The 17,889-nt window shown below is 42.5% G+C and overlaps 1 protein-coding gene across 1 annotated transcript; it reads right to left on the bottom strand.

Annotated features, from left to right (window-relative positions):
- Positions 1–596: 596 nt before the first annotated feature.
- On the bottom strand, positions 597–17,403 carry LOC123104991 (protein SPIRRIG). The gene is made up of 19 exons (XM_044526949.1): positions 16,868–17,403; positions 15,597–15,666; positions 15,417–15,502; positions 15,159–15,294; positions 15,014–15,070; positions 14,042–14,215; positions 13,506–13,697; positions 13,356–13,421; positions 12,866–12,980; positions 11,599–12,731; positions 10,701–11,403; positions 10,508–10,610; positions 9,328–10,418; positions 7,584–9,234; positions 4,492–7,509; positions 3,702–4,010; positions 3,265–3,571; positions 3,005–3,151; positions 597–2,329 (listed from the first exon to the last, which is right to left on the bottom strand). The coding sequence occupies exons 1-19, from the start codon at positions 17,065–17,067 to the stop codon at positions 1,163–1,165; spliced, it is 10,725 nt and encodes a 3,574-aa protein (XP_044382884.1). The 5' UTR covers positions 17,068–17,403; the 3' UTR covers positions 597–1,162.
- Between the last annotated feature and the right edge of the window lie 486 nt (positions 17,404–17,889).

Consider the following 17,889-nt stretch of genomic DNA (forward strand, 5'->3'; position numbering starts at 1 on the left):
GGTCCTCGGCCCGGCTCACCTAACCGGAAGACGACGTGGTAAGCACCCCCTAGTCTAGGATACGATCACTCGAGGAGAGGAACATTGCTATGGAAGCTTCCAAGGAGCAAAAGATGTACGTCGAGGCACACGACTTGGATCCCAATGCGGCGAAGTTTGTTCACTGACTTCCATGCTAGTACTTGCATTTGTTTACAACTATTTGATTGCATGATTACAACGAAGGCAGGACAAGGCTGGACATTTGGTGCCCGTCCCGTCCGGACATTTGATGACTTTGGTTGGATGGCCTCTGCTCGACCGGATGTCTACGGACACATCTAGACGTGTTTGCGACATTTGGATTTCCGTCCTCTTCTAATTAAATCAAAACACAAATTTTAAGGCAGATCGAATGAACGGGTTAGGAGTTTCGGTAACCAATTGTGCAATTGATTCTATGTTGGCGTCCCTCTATAGGTGTATATAGACTGTTGTATGACAAACATGCGACGAGATAGTAGGCTTTTGCCATCAAACGGGACTCGCATAGATAGAGCGAACAAAATCTCACTGCTTGCATGTATGTATGTGCAATGAACTCAACTCTGGCAGAGTGAACAGAAGGGTGCTCAAATTACACCCACTAAATGAATGAACAACACCACTTCTGAGGGGTCAAGTTGAAACAGCAAAAAGGAACCTAACACCCCCTTTCCTTTCCCTTACATCCATCCCCCGAAACAAAACCATAGACAGTACAACATCACACCATCGTTCCACCACAACCACTACCACCACCACCAAAGCATCTATACACACTTTACAAAACACTGGCCTCTCTACCTCACATGAAACTCTTTCTCCTGACCAAAACAAAACCAAGAGCAGGAGGTGGAGCCAGCACATAATGCACAGTATAAGAAGATTCTATTGTCAGCACAACGACGCCTCCATTGTCTCATCCACTTCTTCCCCATTTCAAATGTGTTTCTGTTGTTTGCCTGTCCTCCGATGCCGAATGGCCTGGGCGTCAAGACGGGTCCTCATGCAGCACGTTTCTGCGAGCCAAGGTCAACCATGTGCTCTTGGTTGTCAACACGGGCAGATGCTTGTCAGATTACCAGATATACTTTAAATCAATGTCTTTGATATGTGCAGGTGAATCCTGATTTCTCTATCGCTATGAGCCCTTAAAGCTGTCATCTTTCAGTGACCAAGAAAACAAATGACCATTGGCATCCCCGCTCAGAAGCTGCTTCAGGTCGGGCGGTATACAAAGGGCAGTCACCGGGTGCTTGTGTGATTTGAGAACCTTTTGAAGAATTAGCCTGTATTCCAGCGTCTGGACATCCAGACCCGGCCCTCCATAGGTGGTTGTTGGGGATTTGTTTTTGTTGTTTGCTGCCTCATCAGACGTGCAGTGCACCATCTTCCATACCTTCACAGCACCACTTTGATGGCCTGTCACATACCAGTTTGTATCCTGCCAGTCTGAGTGTGTGGTGCTTGCCACAGATAAGATGAGATCAGAAGGAAGCTGAGAGGTGTTCACCACAGCAAGACAGTCTCCGTTGACGCTCCAAACGGCAAAAAGAACACCAGCACCAGTCAGAATCTCACCATTGAGGTTGTTCACATGTAATGCAGACACTGACGCTGGGAACCTAGGCAGCTGCTTCACAAAGACCAGGCCTGTCAGGTCCCACAATATGACGGAACAATCGTCAGAGCCTGAGACTATTAACGAGTAAGGCTGGCTGACATAGATGCATGTTATTTTGGCAGTGTGAGCACACAGGGCTTTCTCCATCCTCAGGAGACGACGAATGCCATCCTTCACAAATCTCCATACTGCAACTACTCCGTCATCACCACCTGTGGTGAGAATGTTGCCATCATGGCTCACTCCAGTGCACTGAATTTGACTACCACCATGAAGGTTCTCATGTGTTGATTGAAGTCTATCCTGATCATATGTCAATATTCTCAAGCTGCGGTCAGGAAATCCCCATGAGATGTACTCACTGTAAGCAACTGGCTTGAGCAAGCTGTTTGATGCGGCAATTAGGATCTTGTCATTGTAGGTCACGATCTGGGACACTGATGATGCTGTCTTGCGGATCTCTTGGTGTGTGAGATAGGTGCTGTACCGTAGAGGATGAGGAGGAATTTTCCTGTCAGTCCGTCGCTGTGGATGGGCTTTTTGGAATAACTGTTTGGGGGTCTGGCCAAAGTGATTGATCTGTGCCAGTATTGAAGCCTTCATGGTAGGATCTGATACTGCATCTATGTCAACATTGCCTTCATATGTATAGTGATAGAAAACATTGACGGCATCTTCAGCTGCCTGCCATACACAAAAGAAAATAGCCATTACAAATGCAACCAATGAATAAAAGCGGAAGTTACAAAGTGAAATATGGAAGACCGTTAACATTAATACTCCTTTTGCTTCACTATATACTTCACTCTGTTTGATACTACAATACTGTCCACAAATATATACAAATAGTTCTACACAACAGAAATAAATGATCAAAACTACTCCCTCCGTTCTGAATTACTTGTAGCAGGTATGGATGTATCTAGATGTATTTTAGTTCTAGATACATCCATTTCTGCGACGAGTAATTTGGAACGGAGGGAGTACATCTCAGGGAGCATGAAAAACACAAACCTATATCCAAATAATTCCATCGTAAAAACAATATACTTGATTTAATCACAAACATGTATGCGCTATCATAATGACCAAATGGCAGCTCCTTTAATCACAAACATGTACTCCCTCCGTTCCAAATTACTTGTCTTGGATTTGTCTAGATACGGATGTATCTAGACTCATTTTAGTGCTAGATACCTCCGTATCTAGACAAATCTAAGACAAGTAATTTGGAACAGAGGGAGTATGTGCTATCGTAAAAACAATATACTTGATTTAATCACAAACATGTATGGAGTATGTGCTATCACAAGGACTAGGGGAAAGATAAAAGTTACAGGAGCTTGAGATGCTATATACCTTTCCTCTCTGCTTATATCCAAAAATAAGATCAATCCAATGATGCAGATTCTCAGATACATAGTCTGATTCCAGAGCTTCCCGGTGTTTTCTAATAAATTCTCTGGTGCTACCTTTCGCCCAAGGTGGCAAAACAACATCACCGACCTGAGAACATTATTTCACAAAGTTTAGATGCTTGGCTCAAAAAGCTGAGCCTTGGTTAGAGTATCAGCATTACACCCAGCGCAAAGAGTAGTGAACTTCTGTCAAAGTAATACCTTCTCTCCTGATTGTTTCTCCCCCAAGTCCAGATTAAACCGGTTCTCCAAAAACTCGGGCAGATAATAGAACTCAGGAATGAGCTCTTTCACATCTGATGTGTTGCTCTTACCAGCAGCGCTTGTCCATGTATCCTTCACACTATTGAACAACCTGTCTGCATGGTCGAATTGTCCACCCTGCAGTTTCTGGTTTTCCATGCTGAATGGAGGCAGCCTTAGAAGATAGAAAAGAACAATCCCAGCACTTGAATAATGGGAACCATAATGGAACTTTGGTACATCAGGGTCATCCCAGCTATCATATCTGAAAGTAACGGAAGAGGTTAGTCAGTTGATGTTAGATGTTGGGAAGCACTGAAGACAGTAGAGATTTTTCATCAACTGAAAAAGAAAAGAACAAAGAGGTATTCCTGATAAGTGTTAGATGAACAAACCTCTTACGGAATTCCTCTTCTCCTCCCTCTGTTTGACATCCCATTGGCTTATCAAGCTTACGGAAGCTCTGTGGGTTACTCAGATCTAAGTTATCGCTTTCGTAATCTGCAAGAACCCATGGAAATACTGGGTACTGTGTAAGGTCGCTATAGCCCCGACCGGCAAGTGTATTTAGATGCATGAGATACTGGAAGTTGGTAATTTCTCCACTTTGCCATCTTTTGGAAAAAGATTTCGCCATAACTTTGAAAAGGCGGCTCCCCTCGCCACTATCCTGCTTTGAGGAAGCTGATATTGTTGTGTCCAACCTGTGGAAAGCCATGTTTATTATCAAGTTTCTTTACTCGAGCATCCTAACATAAGTAAAGGTGACAAGTGAAAACATTAAAATGCCAAATCCTACAAGCTCAGATCGTTCATAAAAGATGAAGATAAAATCCTTTCACTGCCTCCTGAGCTAGTAATTACAAGAGACCATTCAGGAAGAAACATTGATAGCAAACAGCTCTAGTTAAACACAGGAACCGGGCAAGATCTGCCTAATAAGAACTCAGATTTCATAAATTTACATGTATTTGCAGTTGACTGGCTGGTTTTGACCGACTGCACCCACTTCTCAGAAAACACTAATTTCAGACAATACTGAAACATGAACCTACTATGCTAGCCAATGAAAGACACAAACCAGTTATACTAGTAAGAACTAAGAAATGATAGAATCTTAACATTAAGCAAGTGTGCATAGAATTAACTCAACGTATATAACTGCAAAGGATTAAGAATACAAACATGCTATTCCGTGGGAGGTTCATGGCAATCAGAGTTCTGAAAACTTCCTCCCTCTCTTTTTTGTGGAAAACTAGAAGCTCGTTACACCCATCCATGCTGAAAATCTTGATTGCAACAGGTCGAAGCTGATAGTCACGTTTCAGGAGCTCATGGACACTATCAAGCTTCCACATATGCCATGGATGAGGCAGGGTGCTGCTATTGCAAAGATTTTCCTTACCCCAAGCACCTCCATTGTATGCCCATGCTCTACCACCAAGTGAGTCCTTTGCAGTTGCACCCCATGGTAAAGGTGATTTCTGCTGGGAATCAATGCTTCCCATTATATCCTTTTTCACACCTAAAGCCTGATCAATGACAGAAAGCTCATCTTGATCGGCCTTTTCACAAATGCAGTTGGAATCGTCGATGTAGAAGTTCTCAATAATGTATAAGCAAAGCTCCCCAATAAGAAATATACCATCGTGCTTGTCAAGACCAGCAACACGTTCACAATTGTACTTATGCCTGATCTTTTCAGAAGGTTCCATATAAGGCCTGATAAGATACTCTCCGTTGTCAAGCAACTCCTTATCTGATTTATCCTCTGAGGTTCTCGTATCAGTACCTTTAACTGAAGGTGGTTGTCTTGGTGAATATAACTCAGATTTACCTTGGACACTCTCTGACATGTGATAAGAAAAGGAACTTGATTTTGCTCCGAAATCATTTGCAGAGTGAAGACTCTGTTCATTGATGCTGCTTTTATCATCAGTCCAGCCAATTGGAGGTGACGCTGTGCTTCCTCCTTTGAATATGTCATCATCCTCTTTGAAAGATGCAAAATCAGCAGCATCAAGTTCCCTCTGCTCAGTATCATAGGTCAAAAGATTCAAGCCCGACATTGTATCTGACCCAGATGTCATCATGTCTCCATCCTCTTTCTTGGCTCTAGTAACATCATCAAACCCCAGGCTGCTGGTTAGAACATTCTGAATAGTATCTATCTTAAATTTGGAGTTCTCAAGTTTCTTCCGCATTCTATATGGTCCTTCAACAGCACATAACTGCCATGCAGGTTCTGTGGATACTTGACAAATGGGGAAAATACCTCTTTCATGTACAAGCTGTTGAATTTGGCTCTGCCACTCACTTTCTCCATGCAATATCCATCCATATTTGTCTTGACGAATTGCCCTCAGCTCTGTGGACATCACATCACGAACCAAATCAAGATTATACCTCCGTTCATTTATCTGCTCCCAGTGTCTGGCATCTAGCTTTACAATTTCGCGTGATTTCCGTCCCATCTCCTTCTTGCGCCTGACTTCCATGCCTTTTATTCTCACCCCAGGAAATTTTGCTGAGCCAGTAATGTACTGAACCCACATTATTAGAGCACACTGGTCTAACACTTTACTAATTGTTTGCTGAGAATTCTCGAGCCACTCAAAAAACACGGATGTACTCCCAGTCAGCAATTTGTCAAGCCCTCCATGCAGAATGTCTGTTTGTTGCCCCTGGTTAGGCTTACAAACAAGCAGGTCCTCGAGAGATGGGCGTCGATGCACTACCAGGTACTTAAGTAAATCCACCGCAAAGTCTTGCGCAGTTAATCTCTTGTCACGAAGAAGTGCCATCAGATTGATGCAGAAACAACACATTAGATCATTATCAACATTGCTTGGGCATAGAATCAGTCTCTTGTTGGCAATCAAAAGCTGAAGAATGGTACAAATATCGACAGAATACTCTTCTTGGGGAGGTTTTGAAGCTAAATTTCTCCCTGTTTCTGTTAGGAAAGCCAGATTTGCCAGCAGTTCATCCTCCCCAAGATTCTTAAGGAATGTTGGCAGGAAACAGTACATTATCAGACGGTTTGTGTTCTTCAATATGGCATGGATGTAGGGGTCGAGTTGCCTGGTTCCTCGAGCAATGGATAAAATACCTTTACCTGAAGGTACTGCATCTTCAATACGGCCATCTTGATTGGCAAGCTGCAACATGGACAACAAGAACTCTAGCGTTCGCAGTACACCGACTGGGGTTGGAAAGCAGCCAATGTATACACGGTCAACAATCAGCCAGCAAAGTGGTTCCAAGTTGACAGACCAGCGACTCTTGTCGAGTTTCTTCTCATCTTCTTCATCATCGAGTAAGAGTTTTCTTTCAAGGAAGTTCATCAGTCTGCTTAGACACAAGCCTTGAAAAACCAAAGCAGAATCAACGTCTACAAACAAAGGCACAGACTCGAGAACGCTTTCAATAAATAGTGTTGCTTTGAGCTGCTCTGATATAATATCAGCAAGGATTTGAGCAATGAAATCAAGAACAGCAGTAGCTCCTGCAGAGCAAGGGCCACCCCCATAACCTACATCATCTATGTCAAGCAGAAGCTTCGAACTGATCGGGAAAAATGTATTCACTGCAGGCGATCCCTGAATGCTTGTCTTTAGATCAGGAGATGAATCGAGGTCCATTGCAGATATAGTTGAAGACATGGATGGAGAGGCCGTTAGGTGTCTACCATCAGTATATGATCCTGAGCTACCAGCCCAAGAAGTGAATGGGGCCATGGGAGACGCAGTAGGGGTGTTTGCTGGTTTATGAGTCGATCTCTCAGACAAAACAGGGGATCCAATGTTAATCACAGATACTGAGCTGGGTGAATCAGCTAGTTGGTGAGAATCGGCAATGCCATTTGATCTCACAGCTGATAACGGTCCTTTATCATGAGCATTCTGAAACACTTGGCTTGCTTCTCCATTTAAAAACTTGGTGCTGAGCTCCTCACTGAGAGAAATGTCTGCTTTTACTTCACCATTATCAGAAGAGTTCTGCATGTCGGTACTTCCTGAGCTAGTGCTTTTTTGCTCCTGAGGAAAACTTGCAGCACTCAAAGTTTTGGCAGATTGTTCCTGATTCTGTGGCAAACATGGAAAGGTATCTTTTGAACTTCCATTGTCATCATCATTCATGTTCTTCTCATCTATTGCAGCAGTTGTTAGATCTTTTGCCATCTTCAACGCACAATCAGACCTGCAGAACAAAAGTAAGGGTCAGTTTGAACATCTAGAACACCAGGTAACTTGATATATGCACATCATACAAACCTTGCACAAGAGAAATATAGATCAATACAGCTTTCTAGGAATTCATGTCGCCTGCAAACAGCAGAGAATGGTGGGCACGTTTTTGCCAAATCAACCATGAACCGCAATATTGAAGTAGCAACAGCAGGTGCTGCTGCTTCACCAGCCATTAACCTTGCTGCATATGTCTTATGCATCAGAGCTTCTCCTTGAAGATCTCCTCCCATGTCTGATGTTGCCTCCAGAAGATCAGCAACCAAGGTGCCATTAAGGTGTGAAAGATTGTTATTCTGATGTGCAAGCATAGACTTCATAATAAATGAATCAAATGTAGCTTTCGCCATTGCGATAACAGTATCCAATAGATCCACAAACTTCAGTTCTCCATAGTTTCCATCACTAGGCATGAGAGCATGGAAATCAAGCATGCGGACCTCCGGAACTCGAGGATAAACAGGCTTCCCAAAAATCAAACAGAAGATTATATAATATATTTCAGGAGAATCATAAAAGCTTGGAAGCACATGATTCAACCCTTGGAAACCACCACTTGTACGGAATTTCAGAGCAAATGTAGCAGATGATGTAAGGCAAACTCCTAATAGAGTGGTGATCCATCTCATACTTGTCGGATGCACAGCTTCATCAAGGAAATATGTGACCAATCTAGATGAAACAACTTTATGCCATTGCTCCAGCAACTCTTCAGCGTTTATGGTTACTTGTAGATCAATGAGCATTTCAAGTAACATGTTCCTCACAATAATATGCTTTCCCATAGCCTCCCGGACAATCTGACGGTTTGGGCTAAGTTCTGGAGGATCAAATGTCATGATTATGAATCTTACAACAAGCTCCAACTCGGAAGCTAGAAAACCATCCTCCAAGATGACACCAAGCAGCACAACTAGCTTCTCCAGCACAGGAATTTCAACATCCCCACGCTGTAAAGTAACAAGAAGATGCTGCACAAGATTAATTCGACGCAATATTGTCAGGTTGTGGTTCCTAAACCAATGCATTGATACCATCCTCTCAAGAAACCCAAGAAGAGTTATTTGTACTGATATAGGAGCAGCAACCCATATAGTCCAGTCCAAGAGAACATGTTCAACCATATCAGCATTTGACAAAACTATGAACTCAGAAGTCTCACCAGCTAAGTCAGCATTTTCAAGCTCAGACAGATGGCTGAATGAATCTTTTTGAGCTGAAAAATCATCTAGATCTCCATGTGATCCACCAGAAGACAGATCATCGCCAAACTTAGGTAGGCTGAGATCATCAAGACTGGCATCTGGGGAGATACCAGATGCATAGCTTGATGTTCGGTTTATATTTGATTTCTGTGGCTCAGGAAACGAAGCCTCACAGGCAGCGATGCGGAAGAAGATATCAAGAGATTGCATATCGAATAATGACATTCTCCTGTGCAGAAAAAGTGCGAGAAGATGATAGCCCCTCAAGGCCTGCATGTCTTTCACATTTTGATGGCCCTGCTGAAGAGATAATGCAAGCAATTCCAGTGCCATATGCAGCATATCCTTAGTTTCAGCAGCCTCAACAAGAGCAAGCACAACAGGCATTCCTCCAACAGTTTGAACAGTGTCACCAATTGTGCATTGATTACACACATAAACATCACCACTTAGACGTCCGTATCGTGGTATACCTGTCAATATGAAGAGCTAATTAAATCTTGACATACTCCAACCAATCAAGAAAGACAAAACATAAATCAAATAACTGGAAGAAGTTCACGCACCTCCTATAGGGGATGCAGCAGCAGAAGTTGGATCAACAAGGTTAAGCAAGGAAAGAGTCCCAGATGCTCGAAAAGCATCTGATGATGTTCCATCAAATGCAAATATTAGCTTCCTCCCACACAATTGCATTGAGAGATTTCTTAATCTTTCCATATCCCATACAATTCCACTGCTCTCAAGTCTAGAACTCACTTGTTTCGCTGAACTATCTATCCGCTGGCTGCTTGAAGGTGCAGTTACTTCCACTTCAAGTGAATCAAGAATCGCCATTACCTCCCCACCACAGGCCCGGTTAGGTACAAATCTCAGAAGATCAGTGTCCTGGAACAATCCCCGGTAACCTTGTCCAAGAATATACATGAAACAAATGCTCCCTGGTGTCAAGACTTCCTCGAAAAGGTAACAACAGCGGAGCTGCCATGATAAATCAGAAACTTTGCCATGGGTAGCAGATGTACCAAGTGTTACTTGCAATGATTTACCAAATGGGGATGGCGAGTATCCAAGCTTGCCAGTATGCCTCAGCTTTCCGTCAAGGTAAATGCTTGCCACACTTGCTTGGAAAAGGCCAGCTAATGCATTTGGTTTGCTATGAACAACTGCAAGATGATGCCATTTTCCCTCCACCATTTCAATGCCAGGAAATGACAGTGAACTTGAATTGCTTGTTGCTATAGTAAAAACACCATTGTCATGAAGATAAAGTTCTGCATACAAAGTGTTGGCGTCATCCACTGCACCCACAGAAAAGATGCGCAAAACTTGTGCACTCCTTTTACCAGAAGCCCCTTTTGATGGTTTTTCTGTTTCCTTGGAATGGCTTCTAAATAAGTTTCTAAACTGGAACCAACAAACAAAAGAGTATCCAGAAACAGGTGGCCATGTCCTTTCCCCTAATGAAACCTGAATGGATGCGTGGCCAGCTTTACTCATGTCCATCTCAATGAAAGGGGCTAGAGAAATATCTCCTTGTCTGACATCTTCCATTTGAATTAGCTTCTCCATCATATTAACAAAAAGATGACCTGAACGCTTCACTTTCAGCTGAAGTATATACCTCACAAGAAGTCTTAGTTCGGAAGAAGACAACCTGACCAAAAAATTACATGTAAGACAAAATCAAAGGACAAGAGCTAGTGCGATGAGATCAGCAATGGAATTTCATGGAATATAACTGACCTATAGGCACCTAGCACTTCAACAATCCTCAAAGCATGATTGAGAATAGGAGAGGAACCCTCCAAAAATGGGTTGATTGTCTCGAGTAGAAGACCAACACATCCTGTATAACAAAAAGGGGAACAGAAACATAAGGGACTCTTCTCAACATGATCACAAGAAAAGAAAGGGTAACAAGAACTTTCGTCCATACCAACAGAAGTTAAATTCTCCTGGTTGAAGGGACCAGCATTTGCTAGTTTCTCGATGAATTTCAGCAACTCAAGTTGAACTTTAGGCGTAAACATTAGCAAGGAGCGGATCAATACGACAACTGCACTAGCATTATAAACACGTTCCACATCAAGCTTTGAAAGTCCAAACGAGATTGCAGACAAGAAACATGGCTCGTCCTCTGAGGTTTCAGATGAGATGCTCTCTACCTGCAGGTTGCTGGTAGGAGGAAGAACAATCTCAAGTGCAAGCTCAAGCATAAGTAAGATAACTTGCTTTTCGCAATCCACGCAAAGCAACCCAGAATCAGAGAGAAGATCATAGAAAGTGTGTGACGACAGAACTGTATGCAGCCTTATCCTATTAACAGCATTGTTGCATACAGCAGCTGCCATAGCGCGCATTAGAAAACCAAAGATCTTCATGTGAGTAAACAATGATGGTTCATTCTCCTCATTTTCACCTTCATTCTGGAAACTATGAAGCGTTGTAAGTAGAAGAGAAAATCCAGTGGCTTCTCCAAAAATTCTTTGTGCTGAATTGTTTGCTCCAAGAATGCGCCATAAAGCTCCTAATGTATCACACTTTGCATCATTGTCAAGCTTGTGCTGAGAACCCAGTGAGGTTGATACCATCCCACTCTTCAAGATCTCAATCAGTAATCCTATTTCTTCAGGATGAGCCTGAAAAAGAGCAAGGTTTACATATGTTAAAGAAATCACAGTTCACCTGCCATGCTTATGAAGTTCACTTATTTAGCACAACTACCAACAGGTCATATGGCAAGCATAGGCCCAAAAAAGTTAGGACCGTAAAGTATGATAATTCCAGATGAAAAATGAGTTATTTTCATGGGAGAATAAGGTAAGAACACAAACCTGAAGAGAATCTTCAATTATCAAGCATGACAGTAGTCGTAGCACACCAGACCTGTGGCTTTCTGATACTAAGAAAGGAAGAATGGTGTTGACTCCATTGGAAGATCGGAAAGACTGCTGGTTAGTCTCAGCTCTCTTCAGCAAATAAAAAAGGCAATCCCAGGCAACATTAAGTGTCCCTTCATCATCAAACATGGGAAATTTCGTGGAACCAGAAGCCATCAACTTCGGTGAAAGAATGGAGTCTTCGTTGTCCACAGTTTTCTGAATATCATCTGTGTCAGACCTAATCTCCGGAGAGTAAAAGATCTTGCTCTGCTGCTCATCTCCAGAGAAAAGCTTGTTTTGTTTCAAGTCATCTAACAATGCCCCAAGAACACCCACTTCCCTGAGAACTTTCTTGTACTGCTGATCAAAGGACAGGAGCTTTACGAAGAAAGAAAGCACAGTATGCTTAAGACTGGTAGAAATTGGTTGTTGCAGTAAGCAACAGAGTGATAACAACTCCTGCTCTGGAATACAATTTACAACAGTGACTGCATACTCTAAAATTTTTAAGATGACCTCTTGAAGTGCTGCAGGGAAACCGCCCATGTTTAGGATAAAAAGAGGAACAGTTCGCAGTTGCTGACATAGCTTGTAGTTTTCGAGATGGCTCGAGAAAATCTTGAACATTCTATTGAGAACTTCAGCTTGTACTTCTAAGTTGTCTGCCTTCAGAAAAATGTCCTGTAACATCTGAATGGCTTCAAGATCTTTTACCTTGGGACTGCTCATCTCCAAAATGTCATCTGCAAACTTGTCAGCAGATGGGGTTCGGCTTCTGCTGTGACCTGTTCCCTTCCCATGAGAAGATTGCATACTTTTACCAACAAAATCTTCAGAGGGACCAGTTTGCGACAAATTTACAAGAACATCAAGCAACCTGGACAGCTGAGGTGAAAGGTCACATGAGAATGTATCTTCTTCTAATCTGCGGGAAGCATCCGACCTACTCTCTTCAGATACTATCTTGGGCAAGGATTGGTGAACCTGATTTTTGTGTAAGCTGCATAGTGTGAGTGCAAACTGGACAAGGAACTGGTAACCATGAGCATTGTGTATGTCTTCCCTGAGCCTAATGGATCCAGCCTCTGCAAGTTAGACGGAACATCATAATATTAGCGTTCAAGACTGAACATTTAATACATAAGCAATGAAAATTTTGAACCAAACCATCTCTTCTTGGAAGAAATGCATATGAATGGCAAAAGATCTAGTGATTTACCAGGCCTATAAGAGAGTTCAACACATTCCAGTAACAAATCCACAATGCCGATGGTATAAGCAGCATCACCACTTTGAGATTTGAAATCTTTCACGGCCATAAGGAGTACTTTAATCTAAAAGGCAAAATTAACAATGGGTCAATAAAATTAATTAGCAATATTTGTAAAAGAACAAAATGTTACAGTCACACACACACCCCAAAAAGTAATTGTCTAAATGTGCTCTTCAGACTTATATCATTTGCCATGAAATATCAGCAAAAACAGCAGGTTACAGCCAGTGATATATACTAATGAACTAAAACCACGACAAGTATTATAGGACGGAGGGAGTAGTTTAAATCAAGACTAGATGACTGAGGATGCATTTTTACATGGTGTTTGGTGCCAAGGAGACATTTTACCTACCAAATAAAACAACCACCAACAAGAGAACAACAAAACTGAAATACTTTTCCATCCACAGTAAAGAGATAAAAAAATAAGTACCAACTGATGCTTCCTTATGTACTTCGCAGAAGTCCCATTGTCATTTGCAAGAAGAAGACTGAGAACCTGTTTGGTTATTAACTTAAATATTTAGTAACTTGTGATCTGACAGGAATATCCATAGATAAACGCTGTATCATATCAACCTACCTGCATCGCATGCCGATGAAGCTGAATTGTGTGAAGAGGAATGAGACCCTCCTTGAACTGAGAAAACACAGATACAGAACCATTTGCAACCATGTGGAAAAGAAGCTGTAGAGCGTCATCTTCAATTAAACTTGGTGCAGCAGATGAATGGCTCGCTAGTGCCTTCATTATATGCACTACACTTGCCTCGATCTGCATAGAAAAAAAACAAGAAATAAGGTCAAAACCAAAATTGGCCATGACAAAGTAAAGAATAGGATAAACATATAACGTATTTGAACATAAGGCAGAAGACTTGTACTCCCTTTTAGAGATTCACTCATTTTGCTCCGTATGTAGTCAGTATTGGAATCTCTAAAAGGCTTATATTTAGGAACGGAGGGAGTAGTTAATAAGATGGACATTGAAGAGGACAATATACAAAGTGCAACCAGAAATAGGTTAATAAGCTAAAATTTTGCCTCAATGTATGTCAACAACTATCGAATCTTGCAAAGGAAGTCCTCTTTCTATGAGAAACAGAAGAGCAGTGTTACCTCGAGCCGCCGAGATTGCAAAGGACCCCAATCTTTATTCTTCCCACTTGCTGATCCTTCTCCACCAACAGGTGAGGTTTTTTTGCAGGATTCATCAGAACTCAATAGGGAATTGAGGATATATATAAGGCAGCACAGAATACCAGAATCCAACAAAGGCTGCTTATCAATAGTCTGTAACCAAGAAATTAAACATGAAATGCATGTTACTCTGAAAAGTTGGTGAATGTTGTTTCATCTTGGATTTCAAATATCAGAAATCAGTTGTGCAAGACCCTATCCTTGCTAAGTTTACTTTAATCAGAAAGTGCACGCCTCTTCCTTCTTCATACTATGCACTACAGAAGTTGAAAGTGGAAGCATAGAAAACAAAAAATGATGTATGCCACACTAATCTACCCGATTGCACATCGCAACACAATATAACACCAAACATTAGCAATATTAGTTACCTATATGATCCCTTCAAAACATCCACTGGCAAATACTAGAAGAAAAACCCATTGGCAAAATAAAGAAGCGGCTATACAGTACAATAATAACTAGAACTGTTTTGATAAGGTTTGCAATAACAAAGAAATGCTCTCTTTACTAGGATGTTTAGAATTACTTTAAACCTCCAGATAGCGTGGACGTGCATTGACAGAGCAGGCAAAGTAACAATAGATTATACTAGTGAAAACAGCATTGCAAATGGAAATAAACACACTATTAGCAACTACCTACTTAGCAATATAAAGTTAAAATGACTTGATGTAACATGTTGGGTTATAATCTTGTGGCTTATATATCAACGAACAAGCATTTATTGCAATGAAATTTGGACCACCTAACATTACTATTAAAACCTTACACAGAATGTTTTACCATGACTGTGAAAACTAAACATCAGATGAACACACGATGGCAGAAAAAATAAAACATAAATGGAAATTAGTATCGCAAGATGTTAAGAAGGGCAACTGGACAAACCTCTGTCACAAGAACTTCAACTGCATATAACAAGTTTGAACCCGGACATATGCCAAGCTGGATCATGGAAAGAAGTTATCAGACAGTGTATGGTTAGCTGAAGTTTGGAAATTGCGCCATACAAATAGACACAATAAGGACAAACCTCTGTGATCTCAGAAAAGAAGCCGATAACATCATCAACATGCAAGGATCTTCCTTTGCTGTGGATTCTTAGTTTCTCCACATCTGTGACAAAAGCCCTTCCAATAACAAAAGCAAAAACATGTGCTTCTACTAACCTGTATCAATTATGAGACAAGCTATTAACAAAAAGATATGCGGGAAGATGTTTCACATAGAGAATAACGACAAAGCAATGCAATAACAGTATCTGAGAGAGTGAAAGTACGGGGAGTCATACTTTGTAACTAATTGAGCTACACTAAACTGCTGCTTCACTAGCCTACAGAAGACATCTACTGCCAAATTTAAGGCCCTTTCTTTCTCCTGCACAGGAAAAATCATAAGACAATTGTTAGACTAAGAACCAAATAGAAAAAGGTTATTGGCTTACAGTGACAAAATGAAAGCATCAAGATACCTTTTCAGAGCTGGAAGAGCGGAATTCTTCCCAGAACCTCCTGAAGTCTGACACCAGTTCATTTTTTCCCCTGCAAGTGCAAGAGGAAGAATATTAAGAACGACAGTGTAAAGGGTAAACCATGTAACCTCTGGAGAAGAATTTCATCATTCACTTCAAATAGCAGAATCAAATGCCTCAGCCCTCAACAATATTTGAAATGAAGGACTGCAATGTTTCTTTCATTGTTTTAAGGTAGAATTCATGCATCAGAATCATACAATGTGTGAGTGTGGGCTGTGTGGCAGTATGCATCCACACGCCTGTTACCTGCAAAGGTTTAAAGTAAATCTAACGGGTAAAAGAGAGAACTACTGTATAAGGTCTACGCTTTGCACATAGTAAATGATCAGACTATTCATCCCATGACAATAGATGATCTAGTGGTGATTCAGATAAGGAATAAGACTGGCAGGAACTCATTAGTACTGAAAGTGCGAAAATAATTCTTCTTTCTTGGTAGCTTACGGGTGTTGAACAGATAATAGAACAATGGCAAAGGGAACAACTACAGCAAAAGTCCGTTTGCAGACCAAGAAATTGCGCATATAGAAAGAGCACATAACCGTAACAAGACAATCCTAGCAATGAACACTCAAACCTAACAGGTAACTTCACGCAGTAACACGGGTTGTAGCAAAAAGTTGAATCGCATGTTAAGAGTGATACACACCATCTTAATCCCACAGCATCAGAAATGTGAACATCCCAGTTCATCAAGCTGGCCTCGATAATAACAACTAAACATTACAGTTTCTGTCCTACAAGGAATGTGTAAAACCACGGCTCTGTAATTCTAAGAAACGCATGCAGAACACATAAGAAAATGAGAAGCAGGGGGGCAGGCTACAGGGGCGTTGGAATCCATGAATTGACCATGGAGCTAACGCCTCGTCCAACCACCCAACATCATTTCACCCCACAGCACGTGAGCAAGACAAAATCAAAGGGGGGAAAACTGCAGCTATATCGTAAGCTTGAGCTAGAAACGTGATCTGATTAGGTGAATCAAACCGTCATCAGTAAAAAAACGTCAATCTAACGCCGAATCCCGCATCTACCAAACAAAATCTCCAGGGAGGAAACGCATAGGGGAAGCCGCCGTCGACGATCGAGAGCTCGCGGAACCCGAATCCGATGGCCATTGCTCGGCCCGGAGACGCAAGCAGGCGCGGCGGGATCGCGCCGGGGCGTCAACGGAATCAGGCGGGAGGGGAGGGGGGCGCACGCACCTGGCGGCCGAGGGCGAGTTCCCGGAGGCGGCGCTGGCGCGGCCGTCGTCGCTGGCGGAGGCGGAGGCGGAGCTGAGGCGCGGGGTGGCGGGGTCGGCCTCCTGGTCGTGGAGCGGGGACGCCGGGGGCGGCGGCGGCGGAGGCGGCTGCTGCTGCGGGGCGGCGAAGACGACCTTACTGAGCAATGTCGACCATTTCATGGTGCCAGCCCCTCATCCGCCGCGCAGATCCCGGCCGGATCCCGCCGATTCGCCGGAATTCCGACGCGATCCCCCTCCTCGCCTCCCCTTATTCCCCCTAGCAAAAAATGATTTCCCCGGCGTGCGCGCGTGCGCGTGCGTGCCTGCTCCCTCCGCCTCCTCTCTCGTCGCCTCCGGCCCCTATTTTTGTTGCTGTTTCTCTCTTGCTTGTTTGTGTGCCCTCTCTCTCTCTCTCTCTCTCTCTCTCTCGCTTATTTCCTTCCCTTTTTACTCTTTTCTTTCCTTCCTTATTTTCTCTCTTCACGCGCTTCCCCCTCTCTCTCCCTTCTTCCTCCTCCTCGGCCTCTTTGTTTCGTTGGGTGTGTTGGTTTTTTGTATTGCGACTGTGTCTTCTCTGTTTGGTTCGGTCGCTGCCTGCTCGCTTCCTCCCTCCTCCCTTCCGTGACGATAAATATCGGTTTACCAGTTCAAAATATATATATAAAGAATAAACATGGAAAAAAATTCTGCAGGTAACATCGTTAGCAACTGCTACTAACCCCTCTCTGACTTTGTGGCCGATTAACTTTAATCTTTGCGACTTGTGTCTGACGTACCGTGTGATGAGGGTGACAAAGCCCTGTGTTTGGTGAGTGTCAAAATTGTACTATGAGGCTGCTAGTGGTGCACTGAAAAGGGGAGAAATTGCTAAGCAACAGCGTGCCTTCTCTAAATAAGGAGTATGATTTTTCAGGATTATGCACATATAATTTGATGCCAGATGTTTGGTGCACACAAAATAAATTTACTAGTATATCGTTGATGCACTGTATGTAAAATATA

The sequence above is a fragment of the Triticum aestivum genome, chromosome 5A (assembly GCF_018294505.1).
Source record: "Triticum aestivum cultivar Chinese Spring chromosome 5A, IWGSC CS RefSeq v2.1, whole genome shotgun sequence".
Lineage (NCBI taxonomy): Eukaryota > Viridiplantae > Streptophyta > Magnoliopsida > Poales > Poaceae > Triticum > Triticum aestivum.

Excerpts from the sequence above, each read along its gene's own strand:
- LOC123104991 (XM_044526949.1), bottom strand. The coding sequence starts at position 17,067 with ATGAAATGGTCGACATTGCTCAGTAAGGTCGTCTTCGCCGCCCCGCAG. Across the intron at positions 13,698-14,041 it reads TGCAATCTCGGCGGCTCGAG|ATCGAGGCAAGTGTAGTGCA; the intron begins GTAACACTGCTC and ends TTTTCTATGCAG. Across the intron at positions 3,572-3,701 it reads GAAGAGGAATTCCGTAAGAG|ATATGATAGCTGGGATGACC; the intron begins GTTTGTTCATCT and ends CGTTACTTTCAG.